The 20058-nt window shown below is 38.7% G+C and overlaps 1 protein-coding gene across 8 annotated transcripts in view; it reads left to right on the top strand.

The window, feature by feature from the left end:
• plce1 (phospholipase C, epsilon 1) overlaps positions 1–20058 on the top strand; it is a 310281-nt gene that overhangs the window by 200082 nt on the left and 90141 nt on the right. For all 8 annotated transcript variants that reach the window (XM_039772108.1, XM_039772100.1, XM_039772116.1 and 5 more), the window contains one exon: positions 12861–13006. In XM_039772108.1, the coding sequence (XP_039628042.1) occupies positions 12861–13006 (146 nt within the window). The remainder of the gene's footprint in view (positions 1–12860; positions 13007–20058) is intronic.

Here is a 20058-nt window from a genome sequence, read left to right as displayed (position 1 = left end):
TGGTACACTGTCATATTGGATTTAACTCATTTGCAAAACTATTTTAAAACGTCAAACAAAAAAAATTGCATATGAGGGAAAAAACGGAACTGAGACACTAACACTAGCCTAAGTAGCAACATATAGAGTGAAACACAGCCGTTATGAGCTTCTTACCTCATTTTTACCATTCAGAAATCAGGAAAATCAATACCACATATTAAAAGGTGGCTTTTATGCATGTGTTATTTTGAAGTGTAGCAAGCCATTTTGTACTCCATTATATGAAATTTGAAACTTTTACAATAAAAATATTTCTCACAGTTTTAAAGGTAGTATATAAATAAGACACTAGATGTTTATGTAATTCTTAAGGCTGTGAAAAACATGCCCCCAGACACAGGCAGACACCAGAATGTCCAAAATGCACACGTTTATTAAGCACAACACCACAATGTCTTATTCTCCAACAGTCTTAGTCTCTTTATCTTTCTTCTTCTCTCAGTGACCTCCACCCCCCTACTCACAAGCTTCGTCTCCTTCTTCCCAACTCCGGCTCAGCTTCTGGAGGAAGACGGCCCCTTTTATAATGACCCAGATGGGCTCCAGGTGCTCTGTCTGACGTCACTTCCTGGTGTGGCAGAAATGTCAATAGAGCACCCGGAACCACTCTGGGTGTCCCTGGAATTTCTTCCGGCAGAACTTCCAGGTGTGGCGAAAGTGCTGCCATCCAAGGTTCCAACCACATCCGGGTGCCCCCTGGCGGTGACTCCATCTTCGCAGAGGGTTGAGCTTCGCAGCTCCGTGACCCCCATGCATTCCAGGTAGGCCGCCCACCTGCGCTCCAGGGAAAATATTGTCCCATTTCCGGTCCCCTGCTTCTTCCGCCGTCCCAGCGGGGCAACGTTCCTGGGCATTTATGACAAGGTTCAGACTTAATGTTTTTGTTTTATTGTTTTATATTGTTAAAAATAAAATTAAATGAAAATGCTAAGTCGATCGCCTTGTTGTGATTCGTTTAACTTGTCATTTGCATAACTATGTCAGTATATTCACATAACTCATTATGTGTCCAACACAAGGTATGGGCAAAAATGACTCTAAAAGAGATATGATTTTTATTTACTAGTAGGAATGGGTTGGTATTCATAAGCTGGTAAGCTAACAAATGTCTTTAAGTGTAAAATTACACATTCTCCATCCTTTTACCAATTTAATACTATTAAATAGTCTTGCTGTGTAACATGCTGTGCAGAAAGCGAAGAACATATATTTGTATTAATACTGTCAGATGTGTTAAAGTATGATGTGTTAAGGTATCATTTTCAAATTTGTCCATTCTTTAAACAGACCAACAGACTAACAGTGTCATTAAAATGGTTTTTGTTTGTTATTTGGCTCATATTATATTTGTCATGTAAGTTTTTTTTATCCTTCAGCACTAGAAATACCTGCTTCAAAGGAGGTAGATATCTAAATGTAAGGCTGTGTTTACTCAAACACTCAGCTCACTGTTTATGATTTAGTGGGAAAATCAAATTACCACATTCAATTTTCAAAGTACTCAAGTGGAAATTCATATATCAAACAGAAAATGTCTGCATTTTTGTCAACAAGCTAAATGACAATTAAAACTATTAAGGCAGTCATTACTAAGGGAAATACATTTTATAAAAAAAAATGATAGCTTAATTTTGTTCCGAAAAGAATTGTAACATTTCCTGGAGATCATTTCTAGATAATTAATTGCATTTTGTCACAATAGGTAGTCATTAACCCTTAAGGAGATATCACAGTTACACAGTCAATGGTATAGCCATTATTGAAACACTTCTCACTTACTAGAATGATAAAGAAATCACTGGGTATAAACATGTACTTTTAACATAAAATACTGTACCTGTTTCTTAGTAAATATATAAAATACTAGCAGAATACATGCACTTCGCAGCGGAGAAGTAGTGTGTTAAAGAAGTTATGAAAAAGAAAAGGAAAAATTTTAAAAATAACGTAACATGATTGTTAATGTAATTGTTTTGTCTTTGATATGAGTGTTGTTGTCATATCTATATATCTGTCTATCTATATATATATATATATCTATATATATAGTGTGTATATATATATATATATATCTCAAAATACCCGCGCTTGGCAGCGGAGAAGTAAAAAGAAAAGGAAACATTTTAATAATAACGTAACATGATTGACAATGTAATTGTTTTGTCATTGTCATGAGTGTTGCTGGCATATATATATATACACATACATGTGTACATATATACACACACACATATACTATGGGGTGCCAAAGAGGCAAATAAATTGATTTTGTGAATATACACAATATACACGGCGTCAGAATATATAAAGTCAAAACCTGAATATATAAAGTCAGCGTCGGAATTTATAAAGTCATTCCTGATTATATAAAGTCAACATCGGAGTATATAAACTCACTCCTGAATATATAAAGTGAAAGTCAAAATCTATTGATTGAAAGGACTCTGAACTGAACTAAGTTAACAAAAACGTATTCAGAAAAATAAATTAAAAAAACACTGTTCGGTTAATGTTTTGAAAATGATGCATGTGCCCTGCCCAGGATTGGTTCCTGCCTTGCGCCCAGTGTTGGCTGGGATTGTCTCCAGCAGACCCCCGTGACCCTGTGGGCGGATTCAACGTGTTGGGAAATGGATGGATATTCCAGCGCTGACTTTGTATATTCCGACGCTGACTTTATATATTGAAGTTTTGACTTTATATATTGCAGTGCTTACTTTATAGCCTGTATTCCGATGCTGAATCTATATATTCAAGATTTGACTTTATATATTCCAGCGCTTACTTTATATATTCCGAAATATTCCAACGCCGTCTTTATATACTCAGGTTTTGACTTTATATATTTGGGAATGACTTTAGGCTATATATTCAAGTTTTGACTTTATATACTCCAGCGCTGACTTTATATAATCAAGTTTTGACTTTATATATTTGTGAATGACTTTATATATACAAGTTTTAACTTTATATGGTTAAATGTAGTCATCATTGCATAACTTTTTCTTTACCATAGCAATTTAAAGACTAAATTCAACTTCCATTCCTAACAAAGATATTTCTGGAGACTAAATAGAAGCTACTTATATCCAAATTCGAGCTATTGAGCTGTCGACTGCCTGCCTGAATAAATCACCTCGCCGCTCTTACTTTTTACCGTTCATTTAATCATGGCTAGTGGCGGAAAAATTATAAAATGGAAGGAGGATTACACTGAGTATGGCTTTACCAAAACAATTATTGATGGCGAATCGATTATTCATAAAGCTTCAATTGGTGATCTGTTTTTCTGTGTTAACTTCATATTTTTTCATACTTCTTCTCAAACCAAGGGGGTGCGAGGCTAAAATGAATCGGGAAGCGCTGATCAATATAATCGGTGTACCAGGAAATCATGCTTGTAATTAAATGCGTGATTTTTAACGCGTTATGGAGCACATGCATCGAAGCTTCTCAGCTATGCTTGTGCTAAGAAAAGGAAACATTTTAAAAATAACACGATTGTCAATGTAACCTTTTGTAAGTAGTGCCTGGAGGATTCAGTGTGGAGAAACTCTAGACACAGCGTGTGTATTAACTTGTGGATTTTTCTGTGAGTATTTGCTGGCAGCGTCACAAAGTCGTAACACTGCGTTAGCTACAGAGCGCAGCTCAGAGCGAAATGAGGTGAATGGGAGGGGAGATGATGACGTGACTCCCCCACCCGCCTTAACTGTCAATCCCCCACAAACACAGTCTCTCAGAATTTGCATAAGCACAGCCCCTCACCTGCAATTTTAACTTAGTTACAAAGTGATCAAAACTCTCGTTTATATCCTGCGTCCTCTCATTAAACTTGTATCCCACATTACCCGTGGGCATGACAAACGCCAGCGGCAGCCTGTCTATGAACTAAATTTAAACTTTAGGTTTACACCGTGCTTTGTTTCCGAAGTAGAAGCACTCATGAATATGGTTGTATATGTCACTCGCTTGCTTCTTACTGTTTCGCTGCCTTCTGAATTATATAATGCATGTTTTCTTCAGCGCTTTTTGGAGCTCTTCCTGGTTTTCTTCGTACTGCGTTGACAGTCAGTTCATGTGATTACATGGGAGGCATGATGTTGTCACATGAAACTCCGCCCCCCACGGCTTTCGAGCTCAACTCCATTACAGTATATGTAGAAAAATAGCTTCCAGTTATGACCATTACGCGTAGAATTTCGAAATGAAACCTGCCCAACTTTTGTAAGTAAGCTGTTAGGAATGAGCCTGCCAAATTTCAGCCTTCTACCTACACGGGACATTGGAGAATTAGTGATGAGTCAGTGAGTGAGTGACTGAGTGAGTCAGTCAGTCAGTCAGTCAGTGAGGGCTTTGCCTTTTATTAGTAAAGATTACTGCAGTTAACTTTCATTGAAGTATGATGTCACACCAGGTGTATATGTGGATTACCCATGTAATTTTTGTTCACTTTTGTTTGTAACTTGTGTTACTATTACTTTAATACAAAGGTAAAAATCTTCTAATCTTCAGAATAGTATGGCTATGAAAAAGGTAGGGCACACTGTCTATTTAATGAAAAATGTTTGAAGGTGAGATTTGGCATTTTTAAAGTTAAGGTTTTTTTCAAACAGGTGTGAAGTATTACCATTTGCCAAGACAGTTTCTTTATTAAGATAATCTGTATTTAGTGGTATTATAAAAATAATGCATCTTCGGGAGAAGCTTATCGACATACCTAAAGGGAGAGCATTTTTGAATGGAAAAAATCTTGCTATAGGATACAACAGTTTGAAAGTTTGGCCCTGTGCCTTATTAATTGTCATTGCAAAGGCCAATCTAACAGGAAATTGTGTGCGTGTAAAAGTAAAAGGCAAATTTGAATCTGATGGGGTCAGGGAAATTCGGGAAATAAGGACAGTTTGTGAGGTAGCAGCTGCGATTTTTTTATACTCCAGTACATTGCAGTGAATGCTGGTAACAGAAAGTCTAGTACCATTACAGAGACCTTTTGCTGGCATGAGGTTTCTGAGAAGCATGACGACTGAACCAACTTTAATTTTGAGTTTATGCGGAGGCATGCCAGTGGGAGTAAGACTGTTAAGAAATTCTTTGGTGAATGAAAGTTGATCTGTAGGATTGTCTGTGACGATGCAGTCAACGCTGATGAAAGTTACTTTGTTGGTAAGGATAAGTCCTCGAGAGCGAGGGTGGACGTGGGAGGAGGGTTAGAGTTGGTGGGTAGGGCTCTGTCGTGCATTCCCCATGATGCGGGAGGAGGGTTAGAGTGGGCAGGCGGGGCTCTGTCGTGCGTACCCCATGGTTGGGCGACTTGGTCGATTATATATATAGAAAGACAGCCGGAACCGAAAAGAACAATGAAAAACCAACGTGGCTCAGCGGTGCATGTGGACTGTAGCAGAGACGAAAGCGACTGAGGCTGTATTTGGTGAGGTGTTGTGTGCGGGCACATGAGCAGGCAGTGCGCATGCCTCAAGAGCAAGGGTGGACATGGGAGAAGGGTTAGAGTTGGCGGTTAGGGCTCTGTCGTGCGTATCCCATGACGCGGGAGGAGGGTTAGAGTTGGCAGGCAGGGCTCTGTCATGTATATCCCATGGTTTTAGAGTTGGTGGGCGGGGCTATGTGAGTTGGCGGGCATGACTCTGTCGTGTGTATCCCATGGTCTCTGTCGTGCGTACCTCATGGTCGGGCAACTTAGTCAATTATATATATATATAGATAATAATAATAATAGCAGCAGCTCAGTACTCAGAAAGAGGAGAGCCCAGGCTCAAACCCGCAACCTTTTGTTTAAGTGGCAACAGCTCTTACCTCTACATCAGCCAAGCAGACAGTCAATTTTCTGTCAAATGATATTTGAGCTTTGGGTTTTACTCATTGACAGCAACATCTAAATTTAATAATTTTCTTTGGTTATATTCTCGAATAAAAGTGCACTTGTTTTGTTATACCTTTTTTGAAAGTGTTTGTTTGATATGTGGACTTCAGTCTTCACACATTATACACTTCACATCAGCATTTTGCCAATTATTAGCAGAACATGAAAAAGGTTTCTGTTTTAGCTATGTGTTCAAAATTTCTTGCCTCACATTTCCTGTCATCCTACATTTATCCATTTCGTTGTAGACATGGAACACATGAAATGTACTGTATGTATTCCAAATAAAGATATTTAATCTATACAATTCAAGGCACCTCACACCCAGATAAAGAGACTTGAGCTGGGAGAACTTTTTGACTAATGTCAGCTGAGTCGTTGGGGGATGGGATAGCAGGCTGCTTGTGCTGATTGACACATTTGCAAAACAAAGACAGCGATGAAAAGGTACGAAGGAATTTAAGGTGGCCCGGCATTATGACTTTTTTCATAGGCTTCAGGGATTCTAGTGTTAATCCTCACTGCAGACAACTCCACATGTATTAAATTGTAGTAGGAGGACTGCCAGTTGTCGACAGTGACGCATTCAGGTGTCTTCCAGAGGGAGGTAATTACTTTGGTTATCAGAGTTCCCAGACAGAATAACTTGTGTTCAGAGAATTTGAGCAGAAGCCTAGAAAGGTCTAAAAGAAGATAGGTTTGAGGTAACACAGTAATACTGCAGGAAAGAAAGGAAGACAGTAGGTGTGTCTAAAAAGAAAAGACAGGGGGACAGTGCCAGAACATTTGGAGAAAAGTGCCAGGTAAACTAAGGGAACATAAATCACAGAGAGAATCAATAGTGAGGCCCATCAGAAACTGTGTAGTATTTTGAACTGTGCGATAGTTTGGGTTTCTAGAACAAAGCCTTACATTGGAGAGAACTGTGTCACATGAAATGGGTGAAGGGAGAGGAAAATGGTCTCTGGACCAAAGCGAAATCATAGCAGAGTTTTATAGAATGCTTTGCAAAGTAAAGAGTAGAGGGTGGAGAATGCTTTTTTGGGGGGAAAAGTGTGGTATAATGGGTCAGCGGCTTCAAAAAAAGGGCCAGTTTTTAATCCCTAGAACCATGTCACCCTACGTGGGCGCGATTGCACGACCATAGGGAGTTAATGAGGTAGTTGGAGCGAGTCGCATCTGCATGTGTGGGTGCGATCATTCTCAATTGCTTCATTGGCTTCTTGCAGCGTGTGATTAAGGCACTGTGCCCACGGAGATGGGAGTGTATACATACGGGTAGGCAGAAGGAAAGGGGGTAGAAATCAGAGATGTAGGAGATCAAAGATGGGAGATCAGAGAAAAGAAGGAACGAGGTTAAAAGACGTGAAAAGCAGTCTTAGCAGGAGGATCTGGCAAACCTGGAAGGAGAAGACAGCATGAGCTGGAGCCCCGTGAAGGAGCGTTAGCTTTGGCGCTCTAGGGGCTGGTTCACCCCACTGAACATCCAGGTGGAGTGTGGCTAGCAAGACAGGTGTCCTCCCTAGGCTTCTGAGGTGCGACCACATGAGCGTGAAGGAAAAAGAGAGGAGAACCGACCTCGGACAGTCTGGCTGTGATGCCTGGAGGCAGCCAAGACGGAGGTTGGCAGAAAGGAGCTTGTGGCTGCTGAGTCTCTGCCGACTATGTGAGCAATGGGTGAGCCAGGGAGAAATAGAGGGAGGTGGACTGAGATGGGAAGACATTAGTCTGCACTTTTAACCTTTGATTTTTAATGGATTTATTTATTAAATTTTTTATTCCCACTTTTTACTGATTTTTATGGATTGATTTATGTTCTTTTAGAACACTGCACAATTGACATTTTTGTTGGTTTTACTTTTGTTTTGACTGGTTTTTAATAAACGCACTTGAGCACTTTTTCCACAGTCCTCTGGCTTCATCAGTGAATTGTCAGCTCATCTCTCTCATAACTATCGACAGTGTTGGTTCAGCAGACTCCCATTTGGGAAGAGGGAGTCTGTAGGGGACCGGCATCGTCACAGAGAGAAAAAACAAAACAAAGAGTATGATCAGTGATTTGGTAGTGGGGTAGTTAGAGAAATTCCACATGTTCTGAGTACTGATTGGGGTTGAAGGTAGAAAAAGAAACTGGAACCATGGAGATCAAAATGTGCTTGTAAAGACTGGAACATCATAAGCCCTGACCTATTAAACATATCTCCCATCATGCTAATTCCAGAATGCTGCCAAGGAAGAAATACACAGGGCCAGCCACTTACTGAAAGAGTAGGGTTATTAAATATAGGAGTGAGGGAGTGCCATTTTCCCAGGGTGCAAGTAACTTTTCCACACAATGCCATATATATATGGTGAATGGTAAAATAGGTCCTAAGGAAAGTTTGGCAGCTTTAGACTTAAAGGAAGTAAACAGAGCACCTTCAAGTGAAAGTGGGAAAGCAATGGAGGATTCTGTAGGGAGCCATGGAGGAGGATGATGGGGAGGACACAGCCATGACAACATAGGGCAAAGGGTGAAAGCCCAATGGTATAGTTTTTGGTTCCAGCAGAGCTACACCTGCACTCAATCTATCTCAAACCAGTATTGAAAGTTTATGGTTTGGTCTCTTGCCGTTCCAGATTAACCTTGAGATCAGTGACCTAACTTTGGACCAATATTTAGTAGGAGGTGGAAGTGCCAGCATGGAACTAATGAAGCTGAAGTGGGGTACAATATTCATTTTGGTAATGGCCAGACAAGACTGAAAGGAGAGGGTGAGTTTGGACCAGGTGTTTACAAAGGCTTACTCATCAGCAAAGATGCGGCAATATTAGAGGATATGTCTGAGATTGAGGCAGCAATATTAACTCCCAAATATATTATATTACTAGACAGAGGTATGACAGACGGTAGGGAGAATTGACAACACATCTTTCTATTATAAAAGGAAATCCTGGGACAAGACTTTCTCGAAGATAATTTCAACTCCCGCGAGAGATAATTTCAGAGAGATTTGGATAAGTCCCGCACTCTTCTCAAACATTTACAACCATGCCCACGTTCCAATCACTTCTCATTCATGTGAATGTTATTGTCAGACACAGTTCCTGTGCTCTCAGCTCCAAGCAGGGTTGGAAATGAAAGACTTAGAGTAGAAGACAAAGTAGAATGTTGTAAAGAGGTTCAAAAACATTGGCATGATACACATACAGAGCAGGTTAGAGATTATGAAAGTACTAAAATTCGAAAGTCTCAAAAAACTGATAGTAAAGATCTCATTAGTGCTAACAAACAGAAATTATTACTCTATGAAATAACAGAATAGCAAAAAGAGATAGAATATATGGACATAGGTGATATGACAGAAGTATGTAGTTATTGTTTGGCTTTAAACTTTAAGTTGGAGACTTGTAGATCATCTAATTCTTGTTGCCATCAGGGATAAGTAGTGTTCCTTCGTATCCGCGAGAATTAAAAGATTTGTTGTTTGGTGAAAGTGAAATCCACATATGTGAGCAGCAGAAACGTGAAGTGGTTGGCGTGTAGCGCAGGCCAGGGGGATTGCGAGCGAAACGAGCAAGGGGCGAAGGTAAGGTAAGGTTTTTAAGAGAGTGGCAAGACCTGCAATGGTGTATAGAGATGAGGCATGAACAGCAAAGCCAACACAGGAAAAGAAGCTGTATGTGGCAAAAATGGGAACGTTGACATGGATGTGTGTAGTTAAAAGGGGCAAAAAAGGAAATGAGACAATGTTGTACAACAACTGTAGGAGTGATGTCTAAGTAAATGCAGAAAATAATTTTAAGTGATATATAATGAGGAGAGCAAATAAATATGTGGGTAAAAGAGAGATGGAAATTGAAGTACACTGGAAGAGAAAACAGCAGAGGCTGCAGCATAGGTAAATGGATAAAGGAAGACTTGAAGCAAAATGGACTGGCTAGGGAGGAAGTGATGGACTGAGCTGTATGGAGAGGGTCTATCAGGAACATTGACCCACACAGAAGATCAAGAGGAGGAAGAGGAAGAGGAAAAAGAAGAAGGAGATTGCTAAGTGGACATTTAAAATTTCTAAAAATGAATCTGTATCTATAATAATAAAAGGCAAAGCCCTCACTGACTGACTGACTGACTCACTAACTCACTGACTCATCACTAATTCTCCAACTTCCCATGTAGGTAGAAAGCTGAAATTTGGCAGACTTATTCCTTACAGCTTATTTACAAAAGTTAAGCAGGTTTCATTTTGAAATTCTACACATAACGGTCATAACGGTCGACCACGTCCGCCATGTTGAACTTTCTTATTTATGGCCTCATCTTCACGAAATTTGGTAGGCGGCTTCCCTGCGCTAACCGAAACCGATGTACTTACTTATTTCGATAGTATGACGCCACTGTCGGCTGCCATATTGAACTTTCCAACGTCACCAATTTTCAAACTTCCCGTGTAGGAAGAAGGCAGACCCCATCTTCACGAAATTTGGTAGGTGGCTTCCCTGCGCTAACCAAAACTGATGTACGTACTTATTTCGGTGGTTTGACGCCACTGTCGGCTGCCATATTGAATTTTCCAAACGTCACTAATTCTCCAACTTCCCGTGTAGGTAGAAGGCTGAAATTTGGCAGGCCCATTCCTTACAGCTTACTTACAAAAGTTAAGCAGGTTTCATTTCGAAATTCTACGTGTAACGGTCATAACGATCAACAACGTCCACCATATTGAACTTTCTTATTCATGGCCCCATCTTCACGAAATTTGGTAGGCGGCTTCCCTGCGGTAACCGAAACCAATGTACATACTTATTTCGGTGGTATGACGCCACTTTCAGCCGCCATATTGAACTTTGCAACGTCACTAATTCTCCAACTTCCCATGTAGGTAGAAGGCTGAAATTTGGTACTTATTTCGGTGGTATGATGCCACTGTCGGCCGCCATATTGAACTTTTAACAGAAACCAATGTCCATACTTATTTCGTTGGTATGACACCACTGTCGGCTGCCATATTGAACTTTCCAATGTCACTAATTCTCCAACTTCCCATGTAGGTAGAAGGCTGAAATTTGGCAGGTCCATTCCTTACAGCTTACTTACAACAATTAAGCAGGTTTCATTTCGAAATTCTACACGTAACGGTCATAATGGTCGACAACGTCCGCCATGTTGAACTTTCTTATTTACAGCCCCATCTTCATGAAATTTGGTAGGTGGCTTCCCTGAGCTAACCTAAACCAATGTACGTACTTATTTCGGTGGTATGACGCCACTGTCAGCCGCCATATTGAATTTTCCAACATCACTAATTCTCCAACTTCCTGTATAGGTAGAAGGCTGGAATTTGGCAGGCTCATTCCTTACAGCTTACTTACAAAAGTTAAGCAGGTTTCATTTCGAAATTCTATGCGTAATGGTCATAACGGTCAACAACGTCCGCCATGTTGAACTTTCTTATTTATGGCCCCATCTTCTCGAAATTTGGTAGGTGGCTTCCCTGCACTAACCGAAACCAATTTACGTACTTATTTGGGTGGTATGATGCCACTGTCGGCCGCCATATTGAACCTTACAACAGTCTTTGTTACTTATGGGCCCATCTTCAAGAAATTTGGTACACGGGTTCCCAACGCTAACTGAATCCTACTTCCGTACATATATACGTCCATAGCCTGCAGCTCGGTCATCGTGTGAGGCGGCGTTGGGTCCCCCATCCCAACGCCTCCCGTTGTTGGCTGCCTGCCTATATAAGGCCGTCCGTCGCTCTGGTCTCTACATTCCCTTCCTTGCTTCGCCACGGGATTCACGTCTCCTTACTGATAACTACAGCCTTTTTGTTTAATCCACGGCTTCTCCGCTGTTTTATTGTTTGTTTATTACAATTATAGTTATTGTATAGGTATTTTACACTTACTTTACATTGCTCAGGTACCCATTTCCTTTATCATTCCAACCCCCATTACCATGTCTATCGAGATGATCACTATCGATCAAAGAACTATCACTTACCGAGTGGTTTCCATGCCTGGAGATACCACCTACCTTTTCCATTGTCTTTGTTGCATATTGCATATTGCATATTACATATTACATATCAGGCTCACTCTTGATATCCGGAGGAACATTGTGTCTTATGTATTGAATGACTGGGACAGGTTCAAGGTGTGGACTGATGACGGTACAGGAGATAATTATACTACACAGGAGCACTAGAAGAGTGAAATGCTTAAGCCCTTCACCTATGGTTCTGCATGCGAGTTGATGGCTGCCGCTGAATTGTTTGGTTGTCGCTTTCAAGTGTACTGAAATGGCCAAATATTTTACACCTTTCGACAACCGCCAATGCCTCTTAAACATCTTAGATTCACAGGTGACGATTCAGTAGTGGACACTTTGATGTTTATGAATGTTTAAACTCTCAAAAGCTGGATGTGATTTTATCGCTGAAACCAGTTGTGTGCTTACAACGCTTGACAGATGCCGAATGTCACTTCAATACAACAAATCCTGCAAATACTGTCATAATTGAAACAAACCATGAAACTCAATCCGATTATGACAGCAGCAATCCAAGCTGTGAGATTTGAGACAAGATTACTGTTCACATGGCCAACTGTAAGTTGCATGCTCAGGAGTAAGCTCAGCGCACAGCTTGGTCATGTTACAACCGGAGGGCCGAACTGACAACATGGTATACAAAGAGATCCTTAACAAATAATTATTGGCATATTTTCCCTCTGTTTAAAAAGGTTTCATTTTCTTCTTAATAAAAATTTTAATGCAATACTTCGCCGCTGTGAAGTGTGGGTATTTTGCTAGTCATTTATAAAATCAAAGGTTTGAGCATAATTCACTATTTGACTTGTCTTAACATCTTGAAATCAAAAATATATGTTATTAAAAGTTTATTATATACGATATTTACTCATTTGAAATTAACATTATACATTGGGTTTACAGGTAAGCACTTGGGTAACATGGCTGATTCTCACTGCTGGCTCCATGGAAGAGAAACGAGAAGTCTTTTCTTATCTTATTCATGTAGCAAAGTGCTGCTGGAATATGGGAAACTACAATGCTGTGATGGAGTTCCTTGCAGGTCTGAGGTAAAGACTTTTCTTTTAACAAAGTTATAACTATTAATGATCATTAAGAATAATCTTCTTGTGAAATGTAGCTTTATTGTGATCCTTGTTACAATTTTTACGGTTTATTAGCACAGGTAACAGGTAAATAAATGATAAAACAATGCATGCCCATCCATTATTGGAAAAAAGCGTGCTCCATTGTTTTCTTGGGAATACAAAGGCAGAAATTTATGATGAACCAGTCTATCTTCCTACATAGCACTTGGGTGCCACATGCCTTTAAAAATCTATATCCTACAATTTCCTTTGGATTTTCCCCCAAACACATAATATAGGTCTCTCATGAACATGGGGAGAGGTTCCACCAGCATGTTGCTCTAATGGAAAAATGTTACAATTGAAAGCGGAGTTTAGTCATTCTACAGTGAAACTCCTTCAGTGGATTATAATAGGAAAAAAACTATCTAGTGACTGCTTTTTGAAAGCAGTAATTATATTTAAAACAAGTGTATATAATTTATTTTTCCAAGTCTAAATAATTAATTTAAAAATATTTTACTTTTTTTTCTCTGAAATAGCTTTTTTTTTTCATCTTTAACTTTCAACTCCCCTAAATTGGATGTAAATCCAGATTTGGATTGAGTACCCTCAAATCAATAAAGAACACCTATCATTTTTGACAGGAGTAAAAAAAAAATGCAGACCATTGGTATTTAGTTCATAAATTTTAATGTACACCATCTTTCCTACTTTTTAATTTACAGTACATTTACATATTGAATTTTCTATTTTTAATGTATTCAGACAGTGACAACTAACAAAGAGCAGACAGAGGTACAAGTGATTAAGAATGTTATAGAGCAGGGGTTCTCAAAGTTGGTACTGGGGTCCCACTGTGGTTTTTTTCAACCAGATGCATGATCAGTGACAAAAAATAACACTGATTCATTTAATTAGCTGGTACTTTTTTCTCTTCTCTTATTGTGCATTCAGAAAAATACAGTCTCATGATTTTTACATTTATACAACATTTAGAAATATTTCTATTTTTGCTATAGATTTACATGGTTAACTTTCTTTTGTTCATTTCATTATATTTTGCCTTTGCTCTGTGCAGTTTGGTCTCTTCATTGCATCTTAATAATGACAATTAAAAATGAGCAAAGTAGACACCCAGGCAAAATCATGAAAGGCTAATTAGTAAATAATGGATTAAACAAGTACTTTGTAGAACACCTGGAAAGATATAATGAAAATCAAGATGAAAATACTGTTAAAAAGAAAAAAATAGGGTATTCCCATATAACTGCTTAGTATATTTTAATATATACTGTATATACTGCTGAAAGAAATTACAGGAACACTTTTTAATCACAGTATAGTTTCAAGTCAATGAAACCTCTGGGATATTGAGAGGCAACAATGAGATGACCCCCAAAACTGGAATGGTTTAACAAGTGGAGGCCACTGACATTTTTCCCTCCTCATCTTTTTTTCCTTCTGTATTTTCACTGGTTTTGCATTTGGCTACAGTCAGTGTCACTACTGGTAGCATGAGGCGATACCTGGCACCTACAGATGTTGCACAGGCAGTCCAACTTCTCCAGGATGGCACATCAATACGTGCCACAGGTTTGCTGTGTCTCCCAGCACAGTCTCAAGGGCATGGAGGTGATTCCAGGAGACAGGCAGTTACTCTAGGAGAGCTGGACAGGGCTGTAGAAGGTCCATCACCCATCAGCAGGACTGGCATCTGCTCCTTTGGGCAAAGTGGAACAGGATGAGCACTTCCAGAGCCCTACAAAATGACCTACAGTAGTCCACTGGCATGAATATCTCTGACTAAGCACTCAGAGACAGATTTCATGAGGGTGGCCTGAGGGTCTGATGTCCTTTAGTGGGCCCTGTGCTCACTGTCTGGCACCGTGGAGCTCGATTGGCAATTGCCATAGAATACCAGAATTGGCAGGTCCACCACACTGCCCTGTGTTTTTCACAGATGAGAGCAGGTTCACCCTGAGCACATGTGACAAATGCGAAAGGGTCTGGAGAAGCTGTGGAGATCATTATGCAGCCTGTAACATCGGTGTGATGGTGGATCAGTGATGGTCTGGGGAGGTATATCCATGGAGAGACACACAAACCTCTACAGGCTAGACAATGGCACATTGATTGCCATTAGGTATTGGGATGAAATCCTTGGACCCATTGTCAGACCCCATGTTGGTGCAGTTGGTCCTGGGTTTCCCCTTGGTGCACAACAATGCCCGGCCCCATGTTGCAAGAGTATGCAGGCTGTTCCTGGAGGATGAAGGAATTGATACCAGTGACTGGCCCTCACACTCGTCTGACCTAAATCCAATAGAACACCTCTGGGAAATAATTTTTCAGTTCTGTCCGACGCCACCAGTTTACACCACAGACTGTCTAGGTTCTCAGTGATGCCCTGGTCCAGATCTGGGAGTAGATCCCCAGGACACCACCCGTCGTCTCATTAGATGCATGCAGCTCCCACAACCCTCCAAAACCCCGACGTTATCAGGCATGCATACAAGCACGTGGGGGCCATACAAATTACTGAGTACGATTTTGAGTTGCTGCAATGAAATTCCGGCAAAATGGACCTGCCGCATCATTTTTTCACTTTGATTTTTGGGGTGTCTTTGAATTCAGCCCTCTGTAGATTGATAATTTTAATTTCCATCAAACGATGTAGCATCCTTTTGTTCCAAACACATTACCCAGTCCATATCAGTATGGATATCCAGCATGATTTTTTTTCCCATTGATTTTTCAGATTTCTATATTTTCTCAAAACACAGAATCTGGGAAATAACAGTTCATTTAATAGCCCATTATAGAGAATAAGCTACTGTTACAACATTTCCACCTGGCTAATCATTAGCAAGTATCCTCAAAATATGACCGGAAAAATTTGCCCATACCTGTGAGATTTCTTTAAAAATATTTTGTTTAGTTAGAATATGATTTGGTAGAATAAAACCACAACCAACTAATACACTAAATGGACTGTGTTTAAGGCCCCTTCTTCTATAATAAAGTGGTCTTTAATTCCTAAGTGTGTCTTACACCCAAACTAAACCTGAATTGACTTAATGCTGAAATAACATCACTTTGTCTGACTATATACTACTAGCAGATTATAATGTTTCAACTATGTCTTGTATGGCTGATGTACTTCTGTAACATACAGTAAATACATTACACATTGCAAATTGTTTTTGTTTTATGTTCAGCTTTCTTCCTGTGAGCAAAATATTTCTTGCTGTCTTTAATGCAGAAGATTTCAGTACTGAGACTTGCTTGTTCATATATCTTAGTGTAAAACTGCAATTTTCTTGGTTAATAATGGTCACAAATACCAATTGCAGGTGGGGGCGTGGAGTCTGTGAACAGTGAGCAAAAGGACCCTGAGCAATGATTCACTGTTGTGTTTTTCTCTAATAACTTCAGTTTACATCAGACATGCAAGCATAAAGGTGTAAAGCAAGCAGTTGTGTCGGTTAGCTACTGGACTCAACAGCTTTCTGTTTTAGCTTGGATCAAGAGTTGTTCCCCCATTACATCTTGTCTGAAAAAGGGGCTTGAGTTGCCTTGAAAGCTTGCATATTGTAATCTTTTTAGTTAGCCAATAAAAGGTGTCATTTTGCTTGGCTTTTCTCTACATTCATAATGGCTAACACGGTACAACACCCTAGTACTACCCTTATTTCAAGAAATCCTTTCAATTTATACTTTCCAAATTGCTTAAATTGAAAAGTAATTAATCTTCTGCTAAATTATCCAGTTCTGTCCATGTGTATAAATCAGGGTCCAGTGTCATTTTGCATGTTTTACCTGGTAATTTTACTGATTTATTCAGGCATAGGAACCGTGGAATATCGTGCAGAAAATATTGGGTCTCAACCTCAGAAACTGACTTTGACTTGACTATTTCTAGGATTCTTGACCTTGTTTGTTCACATACATACTCAATTTGAAATTCCTGGGAATGTCTGCATGTATATACATAAATTGATTTTACTCTGGAGTTATTCTTCATGCAATTACACCCTAATAATGAGATTAGTTGTAGGTCTATAATGTTTAGATGAGTATGGTTTACAGATTAAATACTGTTTGTGGAGAGAAACTGTTAATAAAGTCTATCAGGGTTATCATCTTAGTACTGGAATTTGTTCTGTTCCATAGGAAACTAATAAAGTTTGGATGTGTAGAAAATACTTAGAAAATACTTAGTCAACAGTACAAACAATTCAGAGTTTGGTAAAATTATAAGAACAAAACTTCAATGTAGACAAATAAAGAAGGATTGGGAGGACTTCAATTAAAAAGCTGGATGCTATTTAAAAAATGTTTTTCTGTTGTACATGACAGCATTTTCTGGAAGTCGTTTATTTAACAGTATTTTGGCCAAAATACACTTGTTTGGAACACTGGGAACATACAACTATGTATTAAAATTTGGATTTTAAGACACAAGTAATCAGATTTTTTCATTGACATTTTGTTATTGTTTAATGTTGTTTAACTTGGGTCTATATTGAATCCCATTATATCTGGAATTGTGTGATCTTCATTTTTCAGGAAAATATTAGGTTAAAAGCTGTGCAATTACAACAATGCAGAATAAATATAACTTTTTTGGGGGGTCTGAGCATTCCTTCCAATGACTTTCATGCATATTAAAAACGATTTAATGAATATGAAGCAAACCCAATAAAAGCAGGGTATGACAGGCATCATTTCATTCTCAAGCCTGTGTAGTAGAATGCTAATAGCAAAAACAGCACTTAGGTCTAAAGCATGATAATGGTAGTACTTTCAGCATCAGAGGAGATGAGAATATCATTTCCAAGAGTTAAACCTTTTTTTCTGTGCTGTGACTGGTGCAAAACTCAGATACATTTTCCAGACAATTTTAAGACAAGATTCAAGTTGTATAACTCCAGTTTGGCATATCCTTCTCTAGAAGTTAAAAACATTGACAATGGTATAATACCGTATTTACAGTATAGTTGCTATTGCTTTCTAGAAATGTTCTAATTGGTGTCATAGTCTGTTGTTAAAACTGATTTGATGAGCCACTGAGATAGATCATTTACAGTAAATAACAAAACAAGACAGGTAGTTTTTTTCCTTGATCTTTCGACCCTGGCATTCACTTGTATTCATTCCCTCAAGAGTCTGTATTGGATTAATTGAAAACAGAAAATTGTTTATGGATATAAGGATGAATATGAGTATTTTGCTATTTTTTAGCCAAGCTTTGCCTAATTTGCAAAGCACTTTCCCACCAAGGGCAGTAATGGTGTTTGCTAACCAGTCAATTAATCAACTTGTCAATTTAAACATTAAAGCACTTTTTTTGGAAAGGAGTTGTTCAAAGATGCTATCTAATCTGCATTTTAGGAAATGGTTATGAAGACATGAGTTATTTAGTTATTTGTTCTATGGATCAGTGTGTTTTAAGAAGGCCATGCTGCTAAATTTAGTTTTTAAAAGAAGTGTCCAGTTACTGTATATAATAGCAAGCATAAATTGCAAAGTACAAAGGCATTAGACTGTTGGCTCATCTTTAATTGAATGTTAGGGATTAACGCTTTATTTCTGTAAATTGAGCACAAGCAAAGGACCATTTGTTCCTATTTATTCTGCTTATGTCTTTTGTCTCTCTGAAAAATACATTAGTTAGGAGCAACATTTGCTCTGATGTTTTATTCAGTTTAAAACTAACCAAAGTAGCCATTTCAAATCTGTACTTACATGAAAAGAGAGTCTGTTATTCTTTAGTTACAGCAGAGTTCATATTTACTCTGACAACAAATGGTATATGCTATATTGCAATTGAACTTCCAAATGTACTCATTTACTGTAATTAATAAGAAAATCTGCTGACTACGGTGTGATGTTTTTATGCACCATTATCATCATCACCATTATTATCTTATGAGTTGCTAAAACGTCTTTGTTTTTAGCATTGCCATAACAGTTAATATTAAACAGAGTTAATATTTGCTGTTTGCTTAGATTATCTTTGGTTAGTTTTGTCACAGAGACAAAAGGTGTTTATAAAGTATATTTTTGAACATCCTATACACAATTGTTTTCATAAAGGCAATATAACTCAGAGCTAAGTGGATACCTTTACCAACCCACAGTACCAAGTTTATTTCTCTAGCTACAGTGCATGTTCTGCTTATGAGCATAGAATTTCCCTGGGAATGCTACTTTCAACACACAATTTAAACACATAATGTCATGTCAGTTGGCATATCCATTTTACCACTCATATGGGTGTATTTATGTATGTAGTGCAGTGGTTCTGAGGTACAAGCTAGGACAAAGTTCCTGTCTTGTGTCTAGTGTTTTCAATAGCTATGCCTAACTAGCTGCAGCCGTCAGTTGGAACAGCAAATAAGAAATTGAAAGGATGAATATACTACGCCTACATAATTTTGACTTTCTGCAAATGATATAGCAGGACAATAGTAACAATTATTTTAAGAATATGTGATGTTTAAGTAATGACACATTGAACAAAAGTAAGCGTTTTCATTTTAGTTTCTATTTAATACTCTGTTGAAAAAAGGTGACTGGGCAGATCCAAGCAACTATAGGCCAGTAAGCTTAATATGCATCACAAAAAATGAATGGAAGGAATTATTAAGGATAAGATTGAGCCGTACATGGCAAGTACAATAGATTTTCTGAACAGTCAGCATGGGTTCAGAAGAGAGAGGTCATGTTTTACTAACATGTTGGAATTCTATGAGGAAGTAACCAACAGATATGATCAAAGTGGAGCATATGATATTATTTATCTTGACTTTCAGAAAGCATTTGATAAGGTGTCACACGAGAGGTTGGGAATCAAACTAAAAGAAGTTGGAGTTCAGTGTGATGTTTGTAGATGGGTGCTGAATTAGCTCAGACACAATAAGCAAAGGGTGATGGTGCATAGAACCATATCAGAATTGGCTGATGTTAAGAGTGGTGTTCCACAGGGGTCAGTGCTAGGGCCACTGCTATTTTTTATATATAGAAAT

This window comes from Polypterus senegalus, chromosome 1, assembly GCF_016835505.1.
Source record: "Polypterus senegalus isolate Bchr_013 chromosome 1, ASM1683550v1, whole genome shotgun sequence".
Lineage (NCBI taxonomy): Eukaryota > Metazoa > Chordata > Cladistia > Polypteriformes > Polypteridae > Polypterus > Polypterus senegalus.
Note: the sequence above shows the minus strand (reverse complement) of the source record. Positions and strands in the feature narration are given on the sequence as shown.